General features: G+C 48.8%; 9 protein-coding genes across 9 annotated transcripts; 2 read left to right on the top strand and 7 right to left on the bottom strand.

Moving 5' to 3' along the window:
- Positions 1-206: 206 nt before the first annotated feature.
- N7473_005804 (uncharacterized protein) lies at positions 207-869 on the top strand (the record flags this gene model as incomplete). Its single annotated transcript, XM_057151744.1, has 1 exon — positions 207-869. The coding sequence occupies one exon, from the start codon at positions 207-209 to the stop codon at positions 867-869; it is 663 nt and encodes a 220-aa protein (XP_057009549.1).
- A 3,714-nt stretch (positions 870-4,583) lies between these two features.
- N7473_005803 (ATP-dependent 3'-5' DNA helicase) lies at positions 4,584-8,111 on the bottom strand (the record flags this gene model as incomplete). The annotated part of the gene is made up of 1 exon (XM_057151743.1): positions 4,584-8,111. The coding sequence occupies one exon, from the start codon at positions 8,109-8,111 to the stop codon at positions 4,584-4,586; it is 3,528 nt and encodes a 1,175-aa protein (XP_057009548.1).
- A 1,062-nt stretch (positions 8,112-9,173) lies between these two features.
- On the top strand, positions 9,174-9,974 carry N7473_005802 (trans-aconitate 2-methyltransferase; the record flags this gene model as incomplete). The annotated part of the gene is made up of 1 exon (XM_057151742.1): positions 9,174-9,974. One exon carries the CDS (start codon positions 9,174-9,176, stop codon positions 9,972-9,974), a length of 801 nt encoding a protein of 266 aa, XP_057009547.1.
- A 671-nt stretch (positions 9,975-10,645) lies between these two features.
- N7473_005801 (uncharacterized protein) lies at positions 10,646-12,888 on the bottom strand (the record flags this gene model as incomplete). Its single annotated transcript, XM_057151741.1, has 6 exons — positions 10,646-10,711; positions 10,777-11,078; positions 11,149-11,629; positions 11,714-11,884; positions 12,315-12,589; positions 12,849-12,888. 6 exons carry the CDS (start codon positions 12,886-12,888, stop codon positions 10,646-10,648), a joined length of 1,335 nt encoding a protein of 444 aa, XP_057009546.1.
- Positions 12,889-13,879: 991 nt separating this feature from the next.
- On the bottom strand, positions 13,880-15,002 carry N7473_005800 (Yip1 domain protein; the record flags this gene model as incomplete). The annotated part of the gene is made up of 4 exons (XM_057151740.1): positions 13,880-14,129; positions 14,205-14,354; positions 14,424-14,832; positions 14,915-15,002. The coding sequence occupies 4 exons, from the start codon at positions 15,000-15,002 to the stop codon at positions 13,880-13,882; spliced, it is 897 nt and encodes a 298-aa protein (XP_057009545.1).
- A 296-nt stretch (positions 15,003-15,298) lies between these two features.
- N7473_005799 (xenobiotic compound monooxygenase, DszA family) lies at positions 15,299-16,940 on the bottom strand (the record flags this gene model as incomplete). The annotated part of the gene is made up of 4 exons (XM_057151739.1): positions 15,299-16,214; positions 16,278-16,525; positions 16,581-16,769; positions 16,818-16,940. 4 exons carry the CDS (start codon positions 16,938-16,940, stop codon positions 15,299-15,301), a joined length of 1,476 nt encoding a protein of 491 aa, XP_057009544.1.
- A 765-nt stretch (positions 16,941-17,705) lies between these two features.
- N7473_005798 (putative MFS transporter Seo1) lies at positions 17,706-19,411 on the bottom strand (the record flags this gene model as incomplete). The annotated part of the gene is made up of 5 exons (XM_057151738.1): positions 17,706-17,823; positions 17,881-18,790; positions 18,841-18,874; positions 18,938-19,188; positions 19,252-19,411. 5 exons carry the CDS (start codon positions 19,409-19,411, stop codon positions 17,706-17,708), a joined length of 1,473 nt encoding a protein of 490 aa, XP_057009543.1.
- Positions 19,412-21,355: 1,944 nt separating this feature from the next.
- Positions 21,356-22,269, bottom strand: N7473_005797 (uncharacterized protein; the record flags this gene model as incomplete). The annotated part of the gene is made up of 3 exons (XM_057151737.1): positions 21,356-21,659; positions 21,682-22,199; positions 22,261-22,269. The coding sequence occupies 3 exons, from the start codon at positions 22,267-22,269 to the stop codon at positions 21,356-21,358; spliced, it is 831 nt and encodes a 276-aa protein (XP_057009542.1).
- Positions 22,270-22,456: 187 nt separating this feature from the next.
- N7473_005796 (pentatricopeptide repeat-containing protein) lies at positions 22,457-24,879 on the bottom strand (the record flags this gene model as incomplete). The annotated part of the gene is made up of 2 exons (XM_057151736.1): positions 22,457-24,199; positions 24,286-24,879. 2 exons carry the CDS (start codon positions 24,877-24,879, stop codon positions 22,457-22,459), a joined length of 2,337 nt encoding a protein of 778 aa, XP_057009541.1.
- Between the last annotated feature and the right edge of the window lie 735 nt (positions 24,880-25,614).

The raw sequence follows: 25,614 nt of genomic DNA, 5'->3' as shown, positions 1-25,614 counted from the left end.
AGTTACAAACCAACAATGCAAAATCTGAGTGAGTCACAGCCATCGAGGGTTGTTATAAATCAGTACTTCTTTTCAATCCCAATCAGGCAAGACTGCTTCTTCTAACTCATCAGGATTGATATTTGCAATCATACAAATCGTCCACCATTGATACGCTGCCTCCAGGCACCTGAGCTCCGCATATCTAATCCATGCCACTTGCAGCAATGCCGAGCCTCATTCCACGGTGGAAGAAAAAGAAACGTTCAACTTTCAAAGAATTGTCACCATCAGACAGAGATTATCTAGTTGATGTGCTCCAGGCTACGTCGCCAAATATACCAAGGGAAAACGATCAAATAGAGCAGTATCAGGATGAGCCAGTATCGACAGACCGGCATGAGGAAGAACCAGCACAACAACATCCCCAACCAGCAGTAGACGAACCAACATCCACTCAACCCACTCCTCCTCCACCACCAACACTAAACGAACCACCAGCGTTGCCCAAACCAACATTCGAATCCTTCCTCCGCCTAGCCACCTCAACCCTAAAAGGCTGGTCAAGACGCTCCACGCTTATCCCCAACTCCACAAAAGCAATACTAGCCAGTAACATCTCCCTGGAAATCAATTCATACATGAAAGAGTATGCGGCGAAGACGCGGGCTATCTCCGTTTCGTCCCGGGGTCATATTCATCGTATCGTCGAGCAGTGTGTGCTTGCTAGACGGAATTTGAGAGAAATTAGAGATTTTTTGCGGGATTTGGGTGAGGACGAGCCTGTTAATGGGGTTTTTGGGGAGTTGATGGAGGATACGTTGACGATTTTGGGTAATCTGGAGCGTGATAATTGGATTGAGGTTGGGTATGCTTTGAGTCATCAGTGAGTTGGATGGATGTGGTTTTGAGGGAAAGAAGAGATTAGACTATGTGCTGGCGGAGTGGAGTATAGCGAGGTACAGTAAATGGAGTCTAGAGCATCGTTGCTGGCGGATTTACTTTGCTATGTACTTGTCTGTTTATGTGGCTGTCTGATTGCAAGTTGTTGCGACTATAATATTGAACCCGGGTGTGTGGGTAGATCTTCAATAATCGGATTAGTATTTCCAATTGGTTCACATCCATATCAGAGTTACTCGTTCAAGTCAAGAAAAATTCTAACAGTCCGTCAGATGAACATCTAAGATGACAAAAAGAGAATCCGAATGAGCGGATCTGTTCAGATGGTCCCAGAGGGGGTCGAACCCTCGACTTTGGCGTTATTAGCACCACACTCTAACCAACTGAGTTATGGAACCGGTTCTTGTTGAAGGCCTGAGGCCCAGTAAATTTATAACTGAGCCCAGTGGAGTCCGCTTTGGGTTTTCCATTCGTGGACTCCTGCCTAAGGTGGCAGCCGCCCGACTAGCACAAATCCATACTCTAGTGTGACAAACAAAATTGTTCAAGAATTAGGAAATCGAGGGGGGGGGGTGAAGTCATGCTCTACCTTTACTATTTGTTCCTTACTGAATTGATTGCAAATTTCACCAGTCCTATTCTCAAATGTGGTTACGCTATATATTTTCCTCGGCGAGGTACCCATGCAACCAGATCCAAAGGTAGTTGGTCTGCAAATTCGGTGATACCAGCCCTGTATGCGTCCACAAACCCAGAATATCCTCACAATTAGGGAATTCTGGTCCATGACATTTACCTGTCCGTCCCAATTCATATCTCAACAAAGCCTTCAAGACTATTCCAAGATCTTTGTTGGAAGTACCATCAAAGAAGACAATAGCATATGACTTCTTTGCTCATCAGACAATGGAAATCTGGTATAATAAACTGTACAGTACAGAAATAGCAAACAAAGTTGAATATAATAACCGCCATTTTCCCCTGATATTCGACCCCGAACAACTCTTCCCCAGAAGCGAGAAATCGGCATTCCCCAAGGTGAGTCCCCAATCCTTCCTCGATACTACTACTCCGAGCACCATCAACCTTCAAATCAACAGTAATTATGGATTACTCAGACCACACCGACTATCTGGATTTCGTCGGCCGTGGAATTATAAACCTGGAGCGATGGGGTACCGGCAGACGCACCATACCTCATGACGTGATGATTCGGACAATACGCGAAATGGTCGACGACTTACTGACATTTTGTACGTTGTGGCCATCAAGTAAGAAGAAAACTGCATGTGAGAAGATTGCAAAGTTCCTTGGGATCATTAGGGACAAACTTGCGGCAAATACACAGCTTACAGACCCTGTGAAGGAACACCTGAGAAGGGCTTCCCATTTTCTTGCCCATATCTTGTCTGGAGACTTGCCGGTGGATTTTACGAGCTGTTATTGTTGCTGTAAGCGATGCCCGTAGAAGACACTCTTAATATATCCTCTCACGACGAGGCCTTTACGGCGCTGTTAGAAAGGTAAGTGGGGTTTTTTCGATCTTCAAATCAATAAATACAAGCTTGGCGTTAGAAGGTGGATTTAATCAACGATTTGACTTAATGGAATTTCGGTACAACTATGGTTAAGGTCAATATCCTGAATATTGTGGAAGAGTTCCTGGGTTCACGTAGAAGGTTGAGCCTTGTATTTAGTGGAAGGCACTCAATGAGATGGCCACCGATGAAAGGAATCAAAGAACCCCCATTGTCTCTTTGACCACAATGCTATGATTCGATGTGAGCTATGAAAGAGGACAAAAATAGAGATAACAATGAAAAGGCTGCTTCCACATTGCTTCATTGCACACAAAGTCCTTCAGGCTCGTCTCAGCCAAAGGTTTCTTGGACCTCGATGACCTCGAATATAAACCCCCCTTTCGTCCCCCTCGTTATCCTTCCTGTACAATCACCACTTATCTAATCAAAATGACTTCACTCACACCCTTCAGAACCCGCACCGAATACTCCATCAAACAGCTTACAACATGGAGTCGCTCACGCTCCCATCCACCCTATCACCATATGGCAATTATATTGACCGACAACATCATCGATGGTCTCACTGAACACTTCAACAAATACTTGATCGAAAAAAGTTAGCCATGCCCACATCATGATTATATTGTCTTCTTTACCAAAGAAGTTACAAGGCTTCTGTTAGATGCCAGGAACGAGATGCTGATTTCCAGTGACGTGGTGATGGGTCCTCCAAACCTTAACAAATGTGTGGAGCACAAGGTAGAACTCGCCGTTCAGCATCTCTTCGTTCTCAAGAGAAGGATTCGTCATTATAAAGAGGCTTGTGAGAATGCCAAGTCAAGTCGTCGAAAGGGTAGGACTCATGTCCATGGTCTCGCTAAGATGCTTCAACCGTTGTGAGATGAAAGTTTGACACGGCTTTACTGGCAAAAGGTAAGATTGTTTGTTACGCTACATTTATGATTCGCCAACCAGATATGTCCGAGCAATGGGCTTTAAGCAAAATGGATATCGCTTTGTCGCACTCAAATGTACAAAATTACAGAACTTATGTGATAAAATAATAAGATACCAGAAAGAACAACCATCTCGTTAATCTAGGCTGAATACATGTATGAACCTATCTTGGTTATTATCTCTATGGTGAACTCAGAGTTCATGATCGTATGTTTTCCGTTCAACGCATGAGATCTGGTTCACACACGATAATTAATGTGATAGATAGCCTACCCAATTAATCAAAGAGATCTATAACTAGAAAATACAAGCGATGAAAAATGAAAACAAAAAAGATAGGCCCGAGCCCGGGATCGACGGGGACCTCGCGCAGTCAATTGCTTTGGGTTAACCCTAAGCGCGAATCATACTGGGATTCATGTTAGTGATATGTTTGGTGATGTTTGGGAAATTCGGTATTGCTTACCCACTAGACCACCCGGGCGGTTGATGTTAGACACTGAATGCCTGCCTATATGAGATTGCTCCGCGAGAAGAGTGGGTGAGGCCAAATAGCTAACCTTAGCGTGGTTGGAATATCCCTGCTTCTACATGTTTTTCCAAATCGCATTCCAAACAGCAAATAAATAGACAGGGTAACCCTATAAGACCTACTTCTCTTGTAGCCCATAGCTAGCTAGCCTTCTAGGTAACATCCTTAGCTCTCATCACCGTTTCCCGATAGGTACCAGCCAATTTTTGTCGCGAAGGTTTTGATGACCTGACTAGGTATTTTAACCACGCTTACCTCTTAGCCCTCGCCGGCTCTTTTTCGGTTGTGTACGTTGGATGTGCTACATGCAAGGGACATTTTATATAGGCAGATGTCTAATTTTTGAACATCAACCGCCCGAGAAATCTAGTGGTATAATAGTTGGGTCGAACTTAGGTTTAACTTAGGTTTCTGTTTGAACCACGCTGGCATTGGTATAGAAAGCTCATGGGTACGCCGGAGTAGGGCGAAGGGTATACCTAGACAGTAGTTAAGCATATAGTGTGAAGAATAATACATTAGCATCAATAGGAGATTATGGATTTATTGCTTATAACGATGAGTGCTACCCAAGGTGTGTATATCGCGGAGATGGCAATCGCAAAAGTAAGATCGAAGTGCCACCCGTGGACAGCCCCCAGCTTATCGTCCTTAGCAGATAGATGGCCATTGGAAGGTACAAGCCAACCTTAGGAGTCCTCCTTCTCTTGTGGGCCACAACCAGCCTTCCAGGGGACTTCCTTCGCCCTCACAACCGTCTCCCACCCACCGGCCAATTCCCGACTACTGCCATGACCCAATTCCAACCCCTCCACATCCTCGCCCCAAGGCAAAGCATCAACATCTACCTCCCACCCTAGTAAACAGCGAAGAATAACACCCGCACCGGCCTTGCTCATGACAACGTTCATCTCCTTACATCGCTCATCACAAACGCACTCGATGCACCCCTGGGGCGAGAGACAAGAGCAAGAGTCGATGCGAGCGACTGCCCGTCTCAGAAGTAACCCGATAAATTCGAACGCCTTGCTCGCAATGCCAGACCCGCAGGACCCACCCTTTGCATCGTAGAAGGTCAATCGTGCAGGTCGCTGGCGGGATGGTGGTTGGATCTTCTTCTCCAGTTCTGCGTTGGACTTGCCTGATGCATTCGCACGACGTAGCCCGCTACTGATCTCTTTCTTGGCGACCTTGCATTCTGTGCGGACGTCACCGGGTGAAGATATCACGAAAGAGGGGAGGAGTGAGAGGACCGCGTGCTCTGCAGCGTGAATGGCGGCTGCAACGTTGAGTCTGTGCGACTCGAGTATATCGATGGCTCGCGAGGGTACGTTTAGCCACATACCCTTTGTGAACAGGTCGATTGGGGGATTGTCGACAGCGACAGCGTCGAGAATACGGCCGCGCTTGTCAATCTTGAAGAAACCGTAGACAACGGCGTGGATTTGCACAGCGCCGAAAAAGGCGCGGCAGGAATCGTGTCCCGTACCGACGAGACGCATGGCCTCGGTCTCGATTGGGTCAATGTCTGTGTAGTCACGTTGCATGGTGCTCCAATCGACGTGAACGCGCAACACGCGTGCAAAGTGGCGCTCTGGGTTGAGCTCCTTGACAATGTATGTTTGACCTTGATGTAGGAAGATGCCACCTTCATAGATGGTGAAGAACGCACGTGAAGCCTCGACTTCTTCAAGAACAACATTGCGATTGTTCGTTGTGTCGATCACGGCAAAGTGTGTATCCTCTGTGTCGCGAATGTTCACGCACCGCGATGGCTGGGGCCGGAACCGGTCATGGCAGTGATAGAAACCCATGCTATCCTTGATCAATCGAGTAGCGGCAAGGGCGAATAGTTGCTCGCCGAAGTAGACATAGTCTTCGTCTGGGCGAATAGGCATTTCAAAGGCCGCACACTGGACGTGTCCCTCCTGAATGAGCTCATTGGACAAGTCAATTTGCAGCTCGCAATTTGGTCGCGTGAAAATCTCGTCTGGGTTTTGCATGTAATGCTGGTCAGTTGGGTATCTCTCCCCAACCAGCACAGACAACGAGTCTTTGTTTCGCCGGCCTGCACGACCACTTTGCTGTCGCAAATTAGAGATTGAATATGGAAAACCAAGCGTTATCACTGCATCAAGGGAGCCGATGTCGACTCCGAGCTCTAACGCATTGGTTGCCACGATTCCCATTAATTTCCCTTCGAACATCTCCTTTTCAATCCGTCGACGGTCCTGTGGACTGTATCCACCTCGATAGCCCATGACCATCTTGCCAACTTCGGGTCTTTCCAGAGCCTGGAATTCATTGCGGACAGCTTGCAAGAGGATTTCACACAGCTTTCGTACTCTGCAAAAAGCAATCACCCTGACTCCTCGAAGAACTAATTGACAGAACAGACGTGCAGTCTCAGCGACGCTATCACCGCGCCCAGAGGTTGGATCAGCCGGATCTTTGAACGGTGTATTCCAGCAGACAAATTCCTTTCGGCCTGACGGAGATCCATCATAATCCACCAATTTCACATCCTTCACGCCGAAGATCGATTTCATGTGCTGCTCTGGATTCGCAACTGTAGCGGAGCAGGATATGAACTTGACATGTCGATTGCCCACCGCGGCACAGATCCTCCGGAGTCGTCGCATGATATATGCTACATGGGACCCGAACAAGCCATTGTACACATGCAGCTCATCTACAACCACGAACTTCAAGTTCTTCAAAAAAGTGCGCCAGGCACTTTCCTGTGGGAGGATGGTGATGTGTAGCATGTCGGGATTAGTGAAGATGATGCGAGCCTCATCCCGGATGACATTTCTGCTACCCATCGGCGTATCTCCATCGAAGGTTTCCACTATCGTTTGCTGAAAGCCGTCCATGAACCGCAACAGATCCATCATGCTGCGTCGTTGGTCTTGAGCCAGGGCTTTGGTAGGGAAGATATACATGCCCCTACTGTCAGGATCTTTTTCCAGTTCGTGAAGCATGGGGATCTGGTAGATGAGTGACTTTCCCGAGCTTGTTGAGGTAGATACAATCACATTGTGACCTTCGTATAGATGATTGATTGCCTCGGCCTGGTGAGAGTAGAGCTGTGTGATGCCTTTCGTATTGTAGAGCGCGTTGACAAGGTCTTGTGACAGTTGAAATGACAAATCACCGAAAACAGGAGATTGCGCATCAAATACTCGATGCCCTTCCGGGACGATCTGAGCATGATACCACTCCATCTCTCGGATCTCGGCGATAATTTCCGCGATAGATTTGCGTTCTTTAGGAATAGTTGTAGGTGCCTTGGCAAAAGCAGGAGTGTTTACCTCGCTACCAGGAGGCGTGGGAAGAAATAAATTCTTCTCCTGTTCCAAAGTCTCTACAGGCTCGAGCCCCTCGTCCTCACAGCGGACGAGAAACGCATCAATCGCATCAGTGAATTTGGTGTTGCGTTTTTCAATAAGAGCGAGCATCTGCTTCTGGCTGTATACCGGCATCTTCAAGTCCTCATCCTTCATGCGACGTGTAGGTTTAGACGGCTCTCCGGTCTTAGGATTTTGTACCTCCCGCTTAAGGTCACCATCCACGAATTCGAACAGAAGAACGTCCTTCCTTCCGTCATTTTGATGTGTGCCAATATCGGTCATCTCGGTAGCGAGCGTATTGTGAACCCCTCGTGATCCATAATCCACACTTTCTCTATCGCCAACCGTCATGATCTCTAGTCGAGCCTCATCGACATACTCGAACCGCACCGACCGAGGGACCAACACCTTGACCCTGGCCACATCCTCGACTGTGAGTTCTCGACCTTGGCCGAGCTGCGCCTGAACAGCTTTTTTGATATTGTCAAATGTCGTGATGAAGTGTTTTCGCGTACAGCAGAAGGTATAAACGAGGTTCAGAGCGCGATGAGTCTGCGATAGGCGTTTAAGTTCGTCTGGCCATGGCATAGAAGGAGTTCTCTTTTTCGGAGCTTTGGATCGTGGGTTCGAGGCAGCCGATTTCTTTCCTTGCCCTTTTCTCCTCTTTGTAGTTGTTCCACCCTCCGTGGTTTGCGAATCGGATGCATCGTGAATGGAAGCGGTCTCTGCGGCGTTGTCGGTGCCGCCTACTGACGACGCGTTCGAGGATGGAGCATTAGCGGGGCTAGGAGCCCGATCATCTCCATCATGGCTCTGCTTCCGCTTCAAGGGATTTGAAGCGGGAACTTTTGGAGTGTCCATCATGTCGGTACCCCATTACGGTCGTGCACAAGGCCATGGGTAAATTGCGACGAGCAAAAGATCGTCGCGGGTCGAGAAGCAAGGAAACGCGAGGTCACGTGTGGCAATATAACCTAGTATGGTAGTGCGTAACCCCGATTCAATAATGATCGTGATTCTCAGGGAGTTCAGAAGTGTAAATGACAAGAAAACGAGAAGGGTTCACTCTGAAAAAGAAGAGCTGATTTTTAAAAATCTTGCTCTGGTCTCCCTCGTGGTTGTATCTTGACATACACATAACTCTTCCAAAGTCCAGGCTTGCAAAGCCTTGAATAGTACGTACGATTTAGCCCATTGGAATTTCTCAATGATATGTCCTTGCAATAGATCTACCTTGGCTTTAATTCTCAGCCTCATCGAGGTTAATTGTGTTTTTCCCCTGCGACTCATAGCGAACGCTCTAGGTAGTCTCATCTATACCGGTCATGCGTAGGCCTGAGCCCCGATCAATACTCAAGAGCACCCTTGAATGACTCAATCAAAAGGCTGTCAATTCATAAAGTTATTGCCGTTTCTCGCTACTGTCAGACTAATAGATCTATCGTTGATTCAGGTGTTGCTTGCCACCTTTCCAACATCATCACCATTCTGGCTCTTCCGATTATCGGCAGTTTGCTCACAACATGATGATTCGATCAATTCGCCGATGGTCGACCGGGCATACCTCATTTTGATGACCGATCAGCGTAATCAGTCTCTTTTGAATCATCCGATGTAGTATTGGATTAATTTATCCAGCATCAGAAGTTCATCCGACCGTGGAGTGTGGCATACAACAAATTTCATATACGCCGGTCATCAACAACTCCCACGCCCATACCCCTTGATATCTCCACGCTAATGAGAGCCGGAGTCTGTCCGAGATTCACATATATATTGGACTTTCGCCGATAGTCTCCTCCACTTCCTCACCACATATTCCATTCTTTCTTATCCGGAATGTCCATTCATATTCAACTCTTGTCCAGAAGACTACTCCGTCTCTCCCGAAGTGCTTTCGCGGGACTACCAGCCAGCCACAAAGCAATGTCGACCACAACTGGATCAAAGCCAGTCCACGACTGGAGTGCGGCACAGTACCTCAAATTCGAAGATGAGCGAACACAACCAGCACGCGATCTCCTTGCCCGTGTCCCTCTGCAAGTTCCTAAGAGAGTAGTCGATCTTGGCTGTGGACCGGGAAACTCAACTGCGGTCCTAGAGTCCCGCTACCCCAACGCACATCTCGTGGGAATGGACTCATCCCCAGATATGATCCGCAAAGCCAAGACAGCCCTTCCACACCGCGAGTTCTCCGTCGAAGACTTACACTCGTACTCGCCGGAAGGATCTGTCGATTTATTTTTCTCCAACGCCGTTTTCCAGTGGCTGGGGAAAGACGAGCGATTCAGTATTGTCAAGAAGTTGATGGAGGGTCAACCTTCTGGTGGAGTATTTGCTCTCCAGGTCCCGGATAATCTCAAGGAGCCATCTCACGTTCTCATGCGAGAGACTGCTGAAAATGGTCCTTGGGCTGCGACTCTCAAGGATGTCGGCCGTGATACGTTCCAGACACCCCAGGAGATCTATGACCTACTTAAACCGGTCTGTTCGAAAGTGGATATCTTCCACACTACTTATTACCATAATCTTGAGAATCATGCAGCTATCATTGAATGGGTGAAAGGAACTGGACTGAGACCATATGTGGATCCTTTGTCTCCGGACGAGAAAGAGAGTTTCCTGAGCGAGTACCTGAAGCGCTTGGAGAAAGCCTATCCGTCAACATATGATGGCAGGGTATTGCTTCCTTACCCCCGATTATTTGTTGTTGCAGTCAAGAAGTGAATATTGTCATCATAAATTGAGATCGTTTGAAATCTGTCATGAATCAACTCCTTCGTACTAGTCTCTATAATCTCATGGCGAGTCCGGCTTCCTGATACCTTCTGGGCTACGTAAAGGTCAAGGAATAGTAAATTCAAGATTAGAATTGGGTAAAATAGTGAAATGGTACCCGTCTCGCTAGAAGAGACGGATGAAATCATGCATCCAAAGCATGTCCTAGGTAATATTGGCGGTACAGGGACCTCCTCTCACCCAAGACATGGCAACAATTTCTTTGATACGGGTAAAGCCTTTCAGCCCTCTGCACTAACATCATGCATTTGACATCACCGATTGATAGTTTGCTTTGCTACCAGCTTAGCCAGAGACAGACGTACACATGGTTAGATTGCAGCAGAGCACCCAAAGAGCACATTAGAATAGGAATGCAGGATTGCGAGCGTGCTCAGTCTTCAATGAATGATGCTTGAAAACAGATAATGATTGAAAGGTCAGAACAGATGAAATTCGTAAATAACCAGCGCTAATAATCACACAAGCCGCTCACTCATAGTGGCGCAGAGAAAAACTCCATGTGCACCGATTCCCCAATTCCCCCATGTACTCTTGTGAAGTCTTTGCGCTAGACAGGAGCCTCTATGGTTGGTATCATGTGCTCGTCTTCCCCATATTCACTCGCCATCCAACAGATCTTTAATGACAACATAAAGGTCTTTCGCAAGGGCTTCATTTCCAACCTGTATAGAAGGAGTTGGTCAGTCTATCTGTAATGGAAGATCAATATGCGATTGAGATGACTTACGCGCAAGAGTAGAGGCACGGTTCGGCCTTCTTCATTGCTGGCAAGGAAAATTTGCTTGGAGGTGGGTTCTTGGTTCTTTGCGTCGCCAAAGGTCATACCCTTGAAGACAGGGCTATTGAGCATGACACGTAAGGCACCGTCGGCACGCATGATCATACGGCCATGTTGCTTTCCATCATCGCTCTTGCGGGCGTTGATCTTGAAAGTTCCAACGCCGCGCTCTTTCCATTCGCCGCTACCAAAGTGGAAAAGCTTGCCCTTGCAGGCGAAGAGGTTCTCTTCCTCCTCCTCACCAGTCTCGACTGTGTCCTGATGTTAGTACGAATGTCCGATTGAAAAATATCTGGGAGGAAAGACAGAGGAAAGACATACTGGTCTGTTCATAGAAGCGTTCGTCGGTCTTATCAGCCTCGAAGGCGCTGGTCTCTTCACCCTCGTCATTGTCGCTCCCCTCGTCGCCAGACTCATCGGCGCGAATTGGCTTTGCCGGCTTGGGCTCGCCGCCAAGGGTCGCAGGGGCGTTGGGAGATGCGAAATTTGTCAAGCCGCCGGACTTGCCAGCAGCAGCGAAGCCGCCGCCCACGCCCGCGAATCCACTCTTCAGGGAACCGAAGCCAGAGGTCGATGAAGAACCGAAGCCAGACATTCCGGAGCCAGACTTGAATACTGAGGGTTTTGAGGAACCGAAGGAGCCGAAGGGGGATTTCTCTGAACCGGCGAAGGAGCTTAGAGCCGAAGAGGCGAAGGCGGAGGTTGATGCGGGCTTTTCGGTAGTCGAAGTCGAGCTCGATCCACCGAGCATAGCGAACGGGGACGACGCAGCCGCGGTTGCGAATGCGCTTTGGGCAAAGACCTAGAGGAAAAAGCGATGAGAGATTGACGGGATAAGGCTGACGAGAAGAATTAAAAGTAGGAGGAAAATAGGGAGTCTACTTACATTGGCTGTTTGGGTCTCCCGCTCCTGCGAATTATCCCGGTGTCGTTTTTTTTCTGTCTCCTCGAGCTTCTTCGCACCTTCCTCCTCCAGCTGCTCCAAGCTCCGCTTCTTCTTCAGAGCTTTGGCGTCGTCCTCGTTCATCGCGTCGGTGGTGTTGTGCGTCTTGGGGTCCTGTGAGGTTGTGTTGGTGTTATCATTCTCAAGACAGCTTGTGTGCTCCTGGCCACGGGACCGGCCACTGAAGAGGACTCCACAGGGCATTGAGTGGGGCATTCAGTCGGCACCCCAGGAATCTCCGACTCGGGTGTGTTTTCGCGAGTGTACCCAAAGTACTTGAGCCACTTGATTTCTACGGAGCCAAAGCTCCTTTCGCGGATGCAAACTTCCACAATCTCAATCTCTGACCCAGACTCCGGATCCGAGGAGATTTCGATGATTTCCCGGGGCGTCGCGATTTCATGCGGTACGGCATCCTCGGACTCGGAATCCGAAATGATAATGTACTCGACTTCGGGCCCATCACTTATTCCAGGGGAGGACTCATCCGTGGCCAGGTCCTTGGGGCGGCAGGTACGGCGTCCTTAGGGGTGGGCTCACTCACATTATGTGGTACAGGTACTGCGGCGCTGTTCTCCTTCTTCGCATCCTCGGGGGTGCACTCGCGCGATCGCTTTCGTGGGCCGTCACCGTTCTCGATGGTGTCGTCGGTATTGCCGCGGGTCTCCTCGAACGACCGCTTCCTGCCGCTGCCCTGGTCCGGGGCCGATGCGGCGGAGCCCTTGTCGTTGGAGGAATCGATCGAGGTCTCCTTCAGTTGCTTACGGACAGGGCGCTCGTCGGTGTCGGAGGGCGGGGAGCGGGCGCCTCCACTTGTCACTGCCCAAGGAAAGAGCTCGGTCAGCACTTGAATTTGAAGATAAGCGCATAGAGGTTGATATGGTTTATGGGATAACGCATGCAGACACATCAAGAACCTGGAACTTGCCGCCTTGCAGCACTTATAGCCGCCGGCTCAGGGTTGCTCCAGTGCCTTGCCATGACTTCATGCGATATCGGCCAGTGCTCGCACCGACCACCATATAGGATTCATGACCTTGCGCACGAGGCGCATAATGCGGGATAATTCAACACTCACCGTCAGCAGGAGCCTTCTGCTCATCCGACGCGGAGGTCATAGTGAACACTCCGCGAGAGCTGAGAACGTTGGGCGAATTCGGGTGGTAGACACCAGCTGTGAAGCGGGGATAAGAGTAAAAGATGGGGAGGTAGGTGAGCCGTGAGTCAAAGTCGGGGAATTCAGACCAGCCGAATCTCGTCGAAGTCGAGGTCACGGATGACGGGTGTGTGTTGGTTGGGAGGAGAGAGAGTGAAGAAGTGAACCACCGAATATAAGTGTTGTTGTCCCGGTCACCGCTCCGCCCCGCAGTGAATCACCAGGCGATAATCAAAGCTGCCTCCCAGTAGGTCGAGCCTGAACAGGCATTATTGGTTGGAATAACTACCCTGCTTTCTGCCTATAGGATTGCTGCCTCTGATCTATAAGCTAGATAGCCTATTGTTTTATTCATTTCATATTGAACCCAGATAAAGCAGTTCTCGTGAATCATCAGGATCTCAATTCAACCTTACAAGTCAGCGCATAAAGACTGAGATTCGTCAGAGTGAATGAAAGTATAGGCTGTGAGGAATGTCCCAGGTTTGGATGAAGCATAATGCCATTTAGGACATAATCTTACTAGAGGGTTGTGAATCAAACTTTTTATGAGTATATCCATGTTCTCTCCAATCGATTCATACTCCAGGTGGACGAAAACCCTATTTGCGATTGAGATGAATGCGCTTAGGGCTCGCATCCCTACTATGGCTAGAGAACTCCCAAGTCTTGGGTTAGACTGATGATATTGACCTACGGTAATTGGTCATAGTATTCCAGAAATGACTTAAATCATCATTCTGGAACGAAAAAGCAAAACGAGGCGTAAGTGATATCGCAAAAAGAAATATTGGTATTCTGGAAAACATAGCCGCTACAAACAGAAATGTATACACGCGTCGATCGCAATTCACACGGAGAAGGGTCAAGGAAGATCCAGTGGAGTGTAAGCCCAAGGTGATGAAGTGCACAATTTCCTCGCCCAAGACGAGGGCACGGAGATTGTTGCACCTTTAACTAATGAAACAGAGGCACCCGATCGCGATATAGAACACAAACAGTGGGTATACCGCGATACTGACACGGTTGCGCACCACACCCGAGCCACCCAAAATGCTGACACCTGCAGCCAACGACCATGCTACAAGCACGAGGTAGACGGGTATTCTGGCGATTGTCGGGAGGCCCAGCGCGCTTAGGAGCGCGGCAATGACCAGTGGGAAGAGTGTGTAACCGATGATGCAAATTGACTGGAAGAAGGAGCTATAGATTGAGGCGCAAAGGTCAGTATCACACGGAGGAAGCAGAAAATGAACAGCCTGATGCTGGGACACATACATCTTTCCTCCAAGAAGCTTGATCTGCAGAGTAACGGCAGCCTCGCCAATCCAAACAATGCAGAAGACACCCGAGAAGACCAGCGAAGCCTGGTCACCCTTTGCGACAGATAGGAACAAACTCAGAACCAGACAGAAGACAAGCGGGCCCCTAAACAAGCAATTAGTTCCTAGCTCCAATCGACTTTCAAAGTCCGGTTCCCAGATCCAGGCAACATACCAAAGATCCCAGTCGCGCAACCCTTCACTCATGCCACCCTGCAGAACCACATCGGCATCTGGCCAGCGACCCACGATCCCGCGCAGGTTACGACCGAATCCAGATGCCTCGCCTCGCTCAGCAGCACCTGCAATACCTCCTCCACCGCGTTGCAGCATACCGCCCAGCAAGTATTTAGGCCAGAGTACCTGGCGCATCTTTTCCCAGACGGCGAACAGGTCGCGCGATAGAGTCGCCCAAACAGTCTCATCGATGGTATTTTGGGTCGCTCGGCGATCTTCACCAGGAATCGAGGAGGTAAGGTAGTTGCCATAGCCGTCTACGCGGCTGCCTCGGCCAGAGTCGGATGCGATGTTGCCTCGTAGAGGGGCTGTGTCGGACGTGTGTAAGGGATCATCGGCCTCGATGTCTAACAGAGCAAAGTGAATTAGCAAGCTAGAATTCAGAACGCATGGAAGGTGTAATTCCGAGTCGCGGAATGGAAGGCCTACCGTGGTCGGCTTCAATCAGATCATCGTCCAGGAGTGAATCGTCGTCAACCAGGTCGCCATGAGAATGGCCTGGCTGCACGCTGGCCATGGTGTATGAAGTGTTGATTATTTTCTATCGGGAACTGTGTATGTTCACTGTAGGAGCATCGCTTTATGAGCGTGAGTTGGGCGTAGAGACGAAGCAATGTTGATGAATGGTCGAGCTATCCTGGAAAGGCTAGAGTGGCATTACGCCGCGCGGGCTGGCGTCACCGCCCGGAGTATAAGTCGTGTTATTATTAGCAGCCCACATTATTCACTCCAATTTTTAATGATGAAACTTTGTCCATTTTCACGAGACCATATGTACAATATGAGAAGCTGACATATTCCTTGGAAACTACGCTAGCCTTCTTTATATGGCTCCTCCTCTTGATACACATCGTAGTTATACCGACTGCCCTCGTGGTCATCCCGCAGCTCCTTCTGTCCCTTGCCATAAACCTTCTCACGAGCAGTGAGGGGCTCATCCGATTCAGACGGTAAATCCGGATACAGACCGCGCTTTCTCAGTTCTGGGATGACTAAGTCAATCAGGTCCTCAAAGCTGCCTGGCGTGGTGACATAGCCAATATTGAAACCATCCAGATCAGCCTCTCGAATCCACCGCTCCATCTCGTCCGCAACGGTAGTCGGACTACCAATAGCCACTGGTCCAAGACCACCAATGGCAGCCTTCTCAGCAACTACACGGGGTGTCCACTTCGGCACATCTTTGCTAGTCTTGAGCAACGAGTCAAGAAGACTAGTCACTTTGTTCGCCTCGTGCGAATCAGCTTCCGTGATCTCTTGATCCAGAGGGATCTTCGAGATATCGATGCCTGTCCACCCGCTGAAAAGCACCAGCCCACCAACTACCGAGGCATATTTCTTCAGCTCTTCATATTTTTCCCATGCTTCCTCATCAGTTCGTCCCACAATCGGCGTAAAAGTGCCAAAGAACTTGATCGACTGCGGATCCCGACCGTTTGCTGCAGCCAGTTCCCGGATCTTCTGGACTTTAGGACGCAAGACTTCGGGGGAATGAGAGGAGACAAAGATTGCTTCGGCATGGGTTGAAGCGAAGGCTGAGCCTGCTGGTGACGTGCCGGCTTGGAACAAGAATGGTGTTCTCTGCGGCGATGGGTCGACGATGTGGCGCGTGCTCAGGGAATAGAATTTGCCCTGATGATTGATCTCACGGACTTTGTCAGGGTTGACATAGGAGTCTGTCTCGGGGTCTGGCGAAAGCGCATCCGGTGCCCAGCAGCCATTCCATAGTCTGGTTGTGGAAAGAAATGGTTAGTTAGTCTTCTGTCCACTATCCGGAGGGCGTGCCGCATACTTGTAAAGTACCCGAAGATACTCATCTGCTTGGGCATATCGCTGGTCATGCTCAATGGGAGTATCAATGCCAATGGCCTTGAACGCCGCCTTCTTGTACGAAGTAACAATGTTCCAGCCAATTCGGCCATTGGTCAAATGATCCAGAGTAGAAAAGCGTTTCGCGAGTAAGAAAGGCTGCTCGAAGGAAGTTGAAGAAGTGATGCCGAAAGCAAGATTCTTGGTCACAGCGGCCATGGCACTGATAGGCTTTGTCACGCAGTGTCAGTCAGCAATCGTGGCTGATCCTGTTCTTGCAACTTACAATCGTTGGATCCGTGACTGGCCATTGCGCGGCTCGTCGAATGCACTCGTCCAGCTTGCCCTCGTAGGTATCATAGCCCCCAGTAGTATCCGCTAGGAACAAGGCATTAATACCGCCTCGCTCCAACAACTTGGCGAGTTCGATCCAGTATTCGAGTTTGCGCTTCGTAGCCGACTTGTCTTTGGGGTTCTGCTCTTGTCAATATTCGCTTTATTATGTATGAGACGCGAAGACAACCTTCCACTGTCCAGGAGACAAATGTCCCACTGTGGACATATCAAAAGCATTAATCAAGATCTGTTTCTTGCCACTACCATTGGCGGAGCCAATCTGGCCTTGGGATGAACTTGTGTCTCCCATAGTCTCGAGTATTGGCGACCAGTCTACCCGGCTAGGTGATACCAGTTTAGATCAAATTCTACAAATTCCACAAATCTCTCAGTAATTTTCTATAGACAAACAGGTGCTTATGAACAGTTCGGAGAGAAGTCCTGGATTGATCCCCGCACTTCCAAGACAAATTTTGACCATTTGACGCGCATCTCGCGCCATCATTTCTGTCAATGAAATTCGGAAACCCTCCGACAGCTTGATGCGGGAAATGACTCCAATCGGAGGTTTTCAAAACTTTCGGGAGGTGGTAAATTCGCAATCATCTCCACAGAAAGCGCGAGAGACCTCGCCAAATACATTGAGTGCCGTTGCGCCTTGGCCAAGGGTGCTGTGGAACTCATGCTCCCGTCGGCATTGGAGCCCACTAGCTCAATTTTTCTTAGATGGAAGTTATGCATGAGCTTTTGTCTTATGTAGGATGTTCTTCTTATCTTAGTGAGGTGGTAGAATTTCAGTGCGGGCAGGAATCATGTCACCATCAGAGTTGATATGACGTGACGTGTTTGAAATTCCGTACTCGGAGCGAGTGGTATTGTGGTGGACCATCTTTTACACTACGACTATACACATGACTTAAACATAGAATGGGTGACGGCTTTAGGCATGTCGATAGTTTCAATTTCTAACATTGAAATCGGGTAGAGGGGTTCTAGGCCTTGGACACTTGCTTGTAGATAGATAGGCCACATTAGATGACACACACGTGTAAATAGAAGGAACATAATTGACGCTCTAAGTCTTCTGATCATGCTTGCCAATAACATTGGTTTCCTGGGGTCCAGACTCAAGGTTGCTCGAATCATCTGCACTGTCTGACCCAGAGACACTGCCGCCTCTGGCTTTTGTTCTCCTTGAGTAGCATTAGTATATTAGATCAGATAAAAAGTATAGGTGACCAAAGACTCACTCTTCCCTCTTGATAAAGAATTGAACAACATGCGACAGCGTAATCAGACAGATCGCGTTCGCAAGAACGAAAGAGTATCCCTTCGTAAAGCGCGGACCCTCCACCGTCTTAAACACAAGCAAAGGCGTCCAACAAGTCGTCGACTGCGCCACCGTATTGACAATAATAAGTGTCAAAGAACGTTCAACAGGTGAATAGCGCATCTGACTATTTATCCACCCGTATAAGACGCTCGACATAGCGACCGCAGAGTAAGTCGTCATAAAAGCGAACCACAATGCAGACTCGGGGACTTTCCAAATGACCAGGATTGTAAGACCGATGATATTCCAAAGATGAGAGACGGTAATTGCCCAAGCAGGACCAAGGACCAGGTCCGAAGCAAAACACACGAAAAGCGTATAGAAAATACCCAGAGCCGGAGAGATGGCGGCGAGTTCGTTAAGTCGACTTGTCGAGAATCGCTTGAGGCCTTTCAGCCATAGTTGGTAACCACCAGCTGAGGTATTGATACAGGCATTCCAGAAGAATATGTCGACCCAAAGCAGAGCCCAGAACTTCCAGTTGCGACCGACCTTGACGAAGGTGCGCCATGTCAGCGGTTCTTCTTTGATGGTGTGAGAGGCGCGCTCCAGGCGGGTCTTGGCGAGCTGGACATCTTTGTCCTTCAGAATGAGTTTATTCGGCTTATCTGGTGTTCCTGGGAGGATGAAATAGCCTAGGATGGCGACTGGGATGGTGATGATGGCACATATGATGTACATCCATCTCCAACCTGCGAGTCCGTTGACACCGTCTAAACGGCTTGATGCACCGGCTTGGATGAGACTTGCAGTTAGAGTACCCAAAGTGAGGCCGACGTAGAAGCATCCTCCTCGGCGAGCAATTTCATCACTTCGATACCAAGATCCTAGAAGTGGTTAGAGATTGGGGGCTTGGACTGTTGAATATGGCTCTTACCGAAGATATAGTGCATTCCTGGGAAGAAGGCCGCCTGGTTTGTTCGAGTTAGCCAGCCCTGTTCATATTCTCAGCAAAGACTCGTATCGCTACTCACCTCAAACCATCCGACCATAAAGCGATAGGCAGCCAACTCGGCGAAAGAAGTAGCCCGATACTGAACCAATGTGAAGATACCCCATGCAACATCCATGAACGGGATAAGCCACGACATGGGCAGCTTGGTGAACAGATAGGCAAAGGGTAATTGACCGAGCACAGCCCCAATAGTGTACATCGTTTGCAGCTTAACGAGCTCATTCCCATGGAATCCGAGGTCTTCTTTTAGACCAGAAACGTAGGCATTATCTGTGATCTCCCAGTTAGCTGTGCGTTCATGCCCCCAAGACATATCGATCAATTAATCCATACTGATATTCGCCTGGTCGATATACTTCGTCCAATATGCTAAAAATGCATAAGGAACAATCAAAAGGTCGAGCTTAAGGATAAGTCGCCTTTCCTCTTTGGTATCGCTTTCAGCGAACCATTGTAGTTGCCACCATTTTCGTTGTTGCTGACGGACAGTCATTTTCACCACAGCCCTTGCCTCTAGGTCAAGTACCAAAAGCCAAAGGTGTGTGTATGTCAATGAAACAATTAAGATATTTGCATGATCGCAGCGCTAAAGATTAAAATCTATATACGAGATCCTGTCTACTAGTTCGCAAGATGTCACTGCATAAGGCGATGGCGTGACGAAGCCAAGCTAGAAAGTCGGCCAAGCACCGAAGCCCCTCAAATGCGCCGGCAAGAGAACAATGAAGCAGCTCCTTCTAAGATAAGGAAAAGTTTGTACTTTCTGTCAATGCTGCAGCCTTTATCCGCCTGGCAAGTCCTTCGTGTCCCACAGGCGTGGTGGCCAAGGGATATGTCAGAATGTGGAGCGAAGACGTGCTGCAAAACCATCCGCGTCGGCTGGTTTGGCCTTGTGGCGAGACGATGAGGGTCAAAATTTATGTGAACAACCGCAGAGGGAGAAAGAGAGATTAGTACATTATTTATCGGATAAAACTTTCAATAGGCCCATTTCATAGAGGAGACGGATAGGAATATGCTCCTGTATATGTGAGCGAACCAAGACAATCAATAAATCGAATTTGTGATGAAAAGTACTACACAATATATGAAAATTCGTAGACAGCGCTTGATAGCCATGACCTTCAAGTAGAATCCCTCCAGAGAATTCAGATTTAGCTTCATTCTTTTTTGGCTCGCCTAGTCCTAGGAAGTCGGCTTTTGGACTGTGTCTCACTTGTCTGCCTTCCCAACCTTGCTCTCAGGAATCTCCCTGTCGAAGTATGCGAGTGCCACACTCTGAGCATTTTGCTGGTTAATGATGGGACAAACAGAGCAAATTTCTGGGTTCTTTAATTGTCTTCTCATCAGACCATGTTTTTAAGAAGGGTATCAACATAGTCTCGGATCAGCCTCTGTGAGGTGGCTTCTAAAGTGTAGAGCTTATAAACAGTCCGATGCGAGCGTAATATCCTCAATAACATAATGAACGCCAAACTTATACAGCTTGGCATTTGTTAAACAAGCCCTTGAGACAGAGATATACGCTAGAACTTAGAATCCCCGGTTTCCAGAGACGTTGATGTTTGTGATGCAGAATCTAGCTTGCTCGAACAGTATGCACTCTCTGACCTATACACTGCTGCCACTCCTAGGCCAGCATTAATAATCGGGACAGACCAATATTCCACTTTGCTAAGTATTTGCTCGTCCCATTTAATGAAGTAAAGCTGAACATCAAATAATACTACAACGCGAATGCTTCATTCACTAGAGCAGAGAGCACCATGTCCTATGATACGGCCTCTTGATTCAACGGCACTCAACAAGTCATGGACTGCGCCAAAGTATTAGCAATAAGAATCGCCAAAGCACGTTCAACTGGTAGATAGCGGATCGTAATGAGTTTACAGCGACTACATGAATAAACGCGAATACAGATACGGTCTATAGTAATCAGCTAATAGCCAAAGGAGAGCCAGCAAACTATATTAATGCTATTAGAAGCAGAGAATAGGCATTTCAATAGGACTTAGAGGCTCATGATAAAACCACGTTTGGTTTTATGGAAGAGATGCTCTGGCTCTTACGATTTTTTGAACTGTACTTATTGGATATCAAATCGCTCAGCCAGTGCTTTCAATTGCTCCTCTGAAAGAATTCCTTCGAGTACGCATTCTTAAAGATAAGTTAGATGATAGAAAAGTGTCTTTCTCAAACCCAGTAAAGTTTTTTGCCTTACTGAATCGACCTTTTCGATAGTCCCTCCAATCAATAACCTGATTCCTCAAACTTTCGAGATCAGGGAGTACACCGGTGCTTCCAGCGTTTTGATCTATCTGGGCATCAATCAAAGCCAGATCATGGACCATATCTGACGTGCGGCTATAGTTGCCGAGCCGGACTGTCTGTATGATTTCATCAAGGGTTTGGTTCCCCGATTTCAATCGAGGCAAAGTCAGTCTGCCGTTCTCGAGTGACAATTCAGGTGTGAATCCGTGCTCCAAGTGAAACATGAGCGAACTAGTGCAAACGTATCGGACTTGCCGGACAAAACAGGCGAGGGACCATTAACCAGAAGTGGGAGATCTGGAAAGACTAGGTTTGGTTGGCCGCAAGGGCTAGCGGCGCTGAAATCACAATGAATGACCGAAAGACAGTCATCAAAAAGCACATTACCAACCCTTACATCTGCGTGTACAATACCGAGGCTGTGGAGGTGGCGTAGAGCATCGGCAATATCGTGGTACAACCTGATGCGGCTGGCCTGTGTTAATTTCACACCTAGAGGTAGGCGTCGATATTTGCGGAGATATAGTCCCCTCTGGCTGATTGGTATTGGTAGCTTTTATAATGTGGGGATGTGGGTTGTTTTGCTGCAATTGCAAGACGGTTCGCTCATCTTTCAATAAATTGAAAAGAAACAGTGTATCCGAAGCATAATGCCAAAGGTCGCTTCGAGAGGCATCAGTGCTAGGTGGTGCGAAAATTCGACAAGTCTTAAGAACAATTTGGTCTCCATCAGTGTAGACTTGGCCAGACGCTCCGACTCCTAAGGTATCCAAATCATGCTGAGGTTGTAGACGCACCGTGTACGTTTCACATGTTGGGGGGTCTTTTGGCAAGTTGGAAGTGTTATTAGATTCGAGGCCGTCCAGACTTGGGCTTGCAGATGAGATGTTCTCTATGAAAAGGGAGATTATGCAGGAGAAAAAGCCGAAAGGCTGCAATATGAGGTTTAGGAGTGATTGATGTAGGTACGAAAACAGGTTAACTAGGTATGAGAATATGCCGAAGGTGCCCTTGTTGGGGTGAAGGAAAGCAATCAAGGTAAAAAAGGGAGGGCGACAACATTCATATCACATCATCCATCGCTCACATGACTGGATAAGAAAGACAGGAACAGCCAGAGAAATTTGGAGTGGTAAGTATTCGCACGTCCACCAATTACATGCACCCCAGACGCTATATAAATCAAATGCCTAATATACAGTATTATACAAGAGTGCCCAGGGACTACTTCACAGTCCCAATATTTCCAAAAAAGATACACGGAGGTTTAAACCTCAGTCTCTTTCTTCGCAGATTCGGAAGACGATGACACTTCAACCTCATCCGAATTATCTGCCTTCTGGCCCTTGCGCTCAAGAACCTCCTCATCGACAATCTCCAACTGCCGCTCTCTAAAAGCGTTCCGCTGCTCAACGGTAGGATGAACAGAGAAATTACTGAATTTCTTCAAAGTCTCCTTGTCAGAATACGTCCTCAACAGCTTCGACTCCGACTGCAAGATCTTGCGAACATCCTTCGCGACGAAAGGAGTATACTCTGATTTCAATGTCTCGTCAATCACGGTTCTAACTCGAGCCATCACCTTCACGGCCAGAGCACCGGAGATATCGCCAGAGCCATTCTTCAAGGCACCCCAGCGGCTACTCCGGCCCGGTTTTCCTTCCTGCAGGGCCTCGTGGAGCTGGTGGACCTGGGGACGCAAGGCATTGATAGCAGCGGTATGCAAATCAGCTTGTAGCCGCTTACCCAGAACCCTGAGGTCGTTGACCTTGCTGCGGTCTTCTTTGGGCAGGCCTCTTAGATGCAACAGGACGTGTGGAGCTTGGGAGAGATTCTGGACCAATTCCAGATACGATTCGAGTACTCGTGGATCAGGCAGGACCAGAGCTTTGTGCATGATTTCCAACAGCTCGTTGGCATGGAGGAGCACGGAGGCGTTGTTGCGGTCACGGCGACAACAGGCCATGGCAAGATGGAATAACTTCTCATTTGCCAGACCAGCGGGCAATGCTTGGTTTTGCAGAACCTGGATAGCTCTCTTGCTAGCTCGTCCAGCACGAAGGAGACGCAGGTACTGGGCGTAAGCGACCGCATCAGGATCGAAGCGGGTTTCAGACTCGACTGTCAAGTGATCCCAGTATGAATAGCCTGCTGCGAATCCCTGAGGCAGTCTGTGACAGACGTCCTCGATGAAAGTGAGCTCCTTGCTACCAGGTTGGAGATAAGACAGTTCCGCAGTCTTAGGGACGACAGGGTCAAAGATCTTGTCGAAATTCTCGACCTCCTCCTCTCCCTCCTCTTCCAGAGCCTCCTCTTCCACATCAGGCTCTTCTCGGAGGGGCTGATTGTTCTCATCCACGAATGGAACATCATCCGTGCGCTGGGACACGAGTTCCTGCGATCTCCGCAAGAATGCCAGGCGGAACATTGTGAATCGAGAACATTTTGTTGTTTCCGCTGGCTGCTTGGCAAAGATCGGGATTCCCATCGTTTGGTGGTAGAGCGCAAGAACATCGTAATAATCACGCTCACGGGCACCCTCCAGAAGCAAGCTAGCCATGGCGTTCACAACGTGGTTATCGATTTGCAGCTGGTCCTTTGTCCATCGATAAAGAACATCTGCCCAAATCCTCTTGCCCTCCATGACCATCTGGTCTTTGCGCTCCACAATCTTATCCGTATCGTTGGGACTCATCTTGTCGATATCATGGCGCGCCGCATATTGAAGAGCACCTAGAATGATAGTGTAGGTCCTCATATCCGGTGCTTGGGGACCCTCTTCTGGAAGGTCTCCGGCAATGCGCCATAGAGATTCCATATCATTGTGACGGTCACACACCGAGAGCATGGCATTGGTGTGAATAATGCTGGGTTCGACCTCGGAGGTCTTGATCGACTTGTAGATAGACTCTGCCATTCTGACATTAGCGACTGATTTCGGGGCGTCGGCGAGACCCTTGAGCATAAGCGTATATGTCACGGAGGTAGGCATGCGGCCTCGTTTTTTCATCTATTCCATTGAAACAAGCGATATGTTAGCAATGCGACTCTCTTCCTCGACGAGCTGTACCAAGCTTAATGTTTCAAAACACTCACGTCATTATAAAATTTCCAGGCCACTTGGGGGAACCCTCGTTGCATGCAGTAACTGAGAAGATGATTCCAAGCGACATCAGTTCGCTTGCCGTCCTTCTGCGCCTGACGAACCAGAGCCGCCGCCATACCCGGATCACCGCTCTGCAGAATGCGCGCGACCCGATCCGCCAGATCACGAGGATCCTCCAGCCATTTCAGCTCCATGCTGATCGTCTTGCGAGAGTAACTGGCTCCACGGATCTCATCGTTCATCTCGCCATCCTCCGACTTAGACCCAGCAGCGATTGCCATCAATGCGCGCTCTTCCTGTTTCCGCTTCTCCACGTCGACGACCGGCTTGTCGCCACGTAGTTTGCGGCCCCTATTCGCACCATTGCGGTTGAATCTTGCTGGTTTCTCGGAATCTTCAAAGGAGGGTTCAGGCTCGGCTTCGTTATCGGCGGGGATTTCTTCAGGGGCGCCGTTCGCGTTCGAATATGATCGCTGAGCTGGAAGACGGAGCCGAAGTTGAGCGCCAGTGGCTGTGACTCGTTGCCCGACGAGTCCACTGCGCAGAGCTCTGCCCAGCGCTGATCCTGGGATCTTAAACGACATGACCAGACCTTTAATCCAAAACAAAAGGCCGGAGAAGTGGTCAGACTGGATGCTGTTTTTTGGTCAAGTCGCGGAGACCTGCAGCAATTTCTCGGAGATGGACATTACGCTAAGCTACATCGGGGCTAGTATTCAATCCTTATCATTCAGGCATCAATGCTGACAACTCCATTAATGCCTCAGGCTAAATATTCTCAACCACATGGCCCGGCAACACTAAACCTCAAGCAGTTTGGCGCCGTGATGGAGCTGCGGGCCGCTAGAGCATATTTCTATCGCATCCTTACAGCCCCAGACCGTAAGTACATACACACGCCGTACTAGTTCCCGAGGACCTCAACTTCGGTACGCCATCGCCCGGTTCCAGATCTGCATTAGCCCCAGGGCTAGGGTCCTGCATCCTGCACACTGTCGGCCGTGCACATGGCTAAATCTTAAATATATCTGTGCCCTCCATGATATTGCGGCCCACCCACCGCTTCCGCTTATGGGTGCGCCCTAAATCCCCGTCACCCCTAAATCCCCGTCACATTTTTACCATGCGTCTAAAAAAACCATCAAATTAGATAACTAGCCTAAATAAAAAAGATCTCCTCGCTCCAGGGCTACTCTAGCCGATTCGGTAGACCTATCAATATCCTCCTGGGGCCTCTTTGGCATATCCAAACCAGTAGCCTGCTTATACTGCTTCGCAAGCTTCCTCTCCTCCGCAGCAGCCTCTTTCTCCTTTCTAGT

The sequence above is a fragment of the Penicillium subrubescens genome (assembly GCF_028828155.1).
Source record: "Penicillium subrubescens strain IBT 31985 chromosome Unknown utg000004l_segment0_segment0, whole genome shotgun sequence".
Taxonomy (NCBI): domain Eukaryota; kingdom Fungi; phylum Ascomycota; class Eurotiomycetes; order Eurotiales; family Aspergillaceae; genus Penicillium; species Penicillium subrubescens.
Note: the sequence above shows the minus strand (reverse complement) of the source record. Positions and strands in the feature narration are given on the sequence as shown.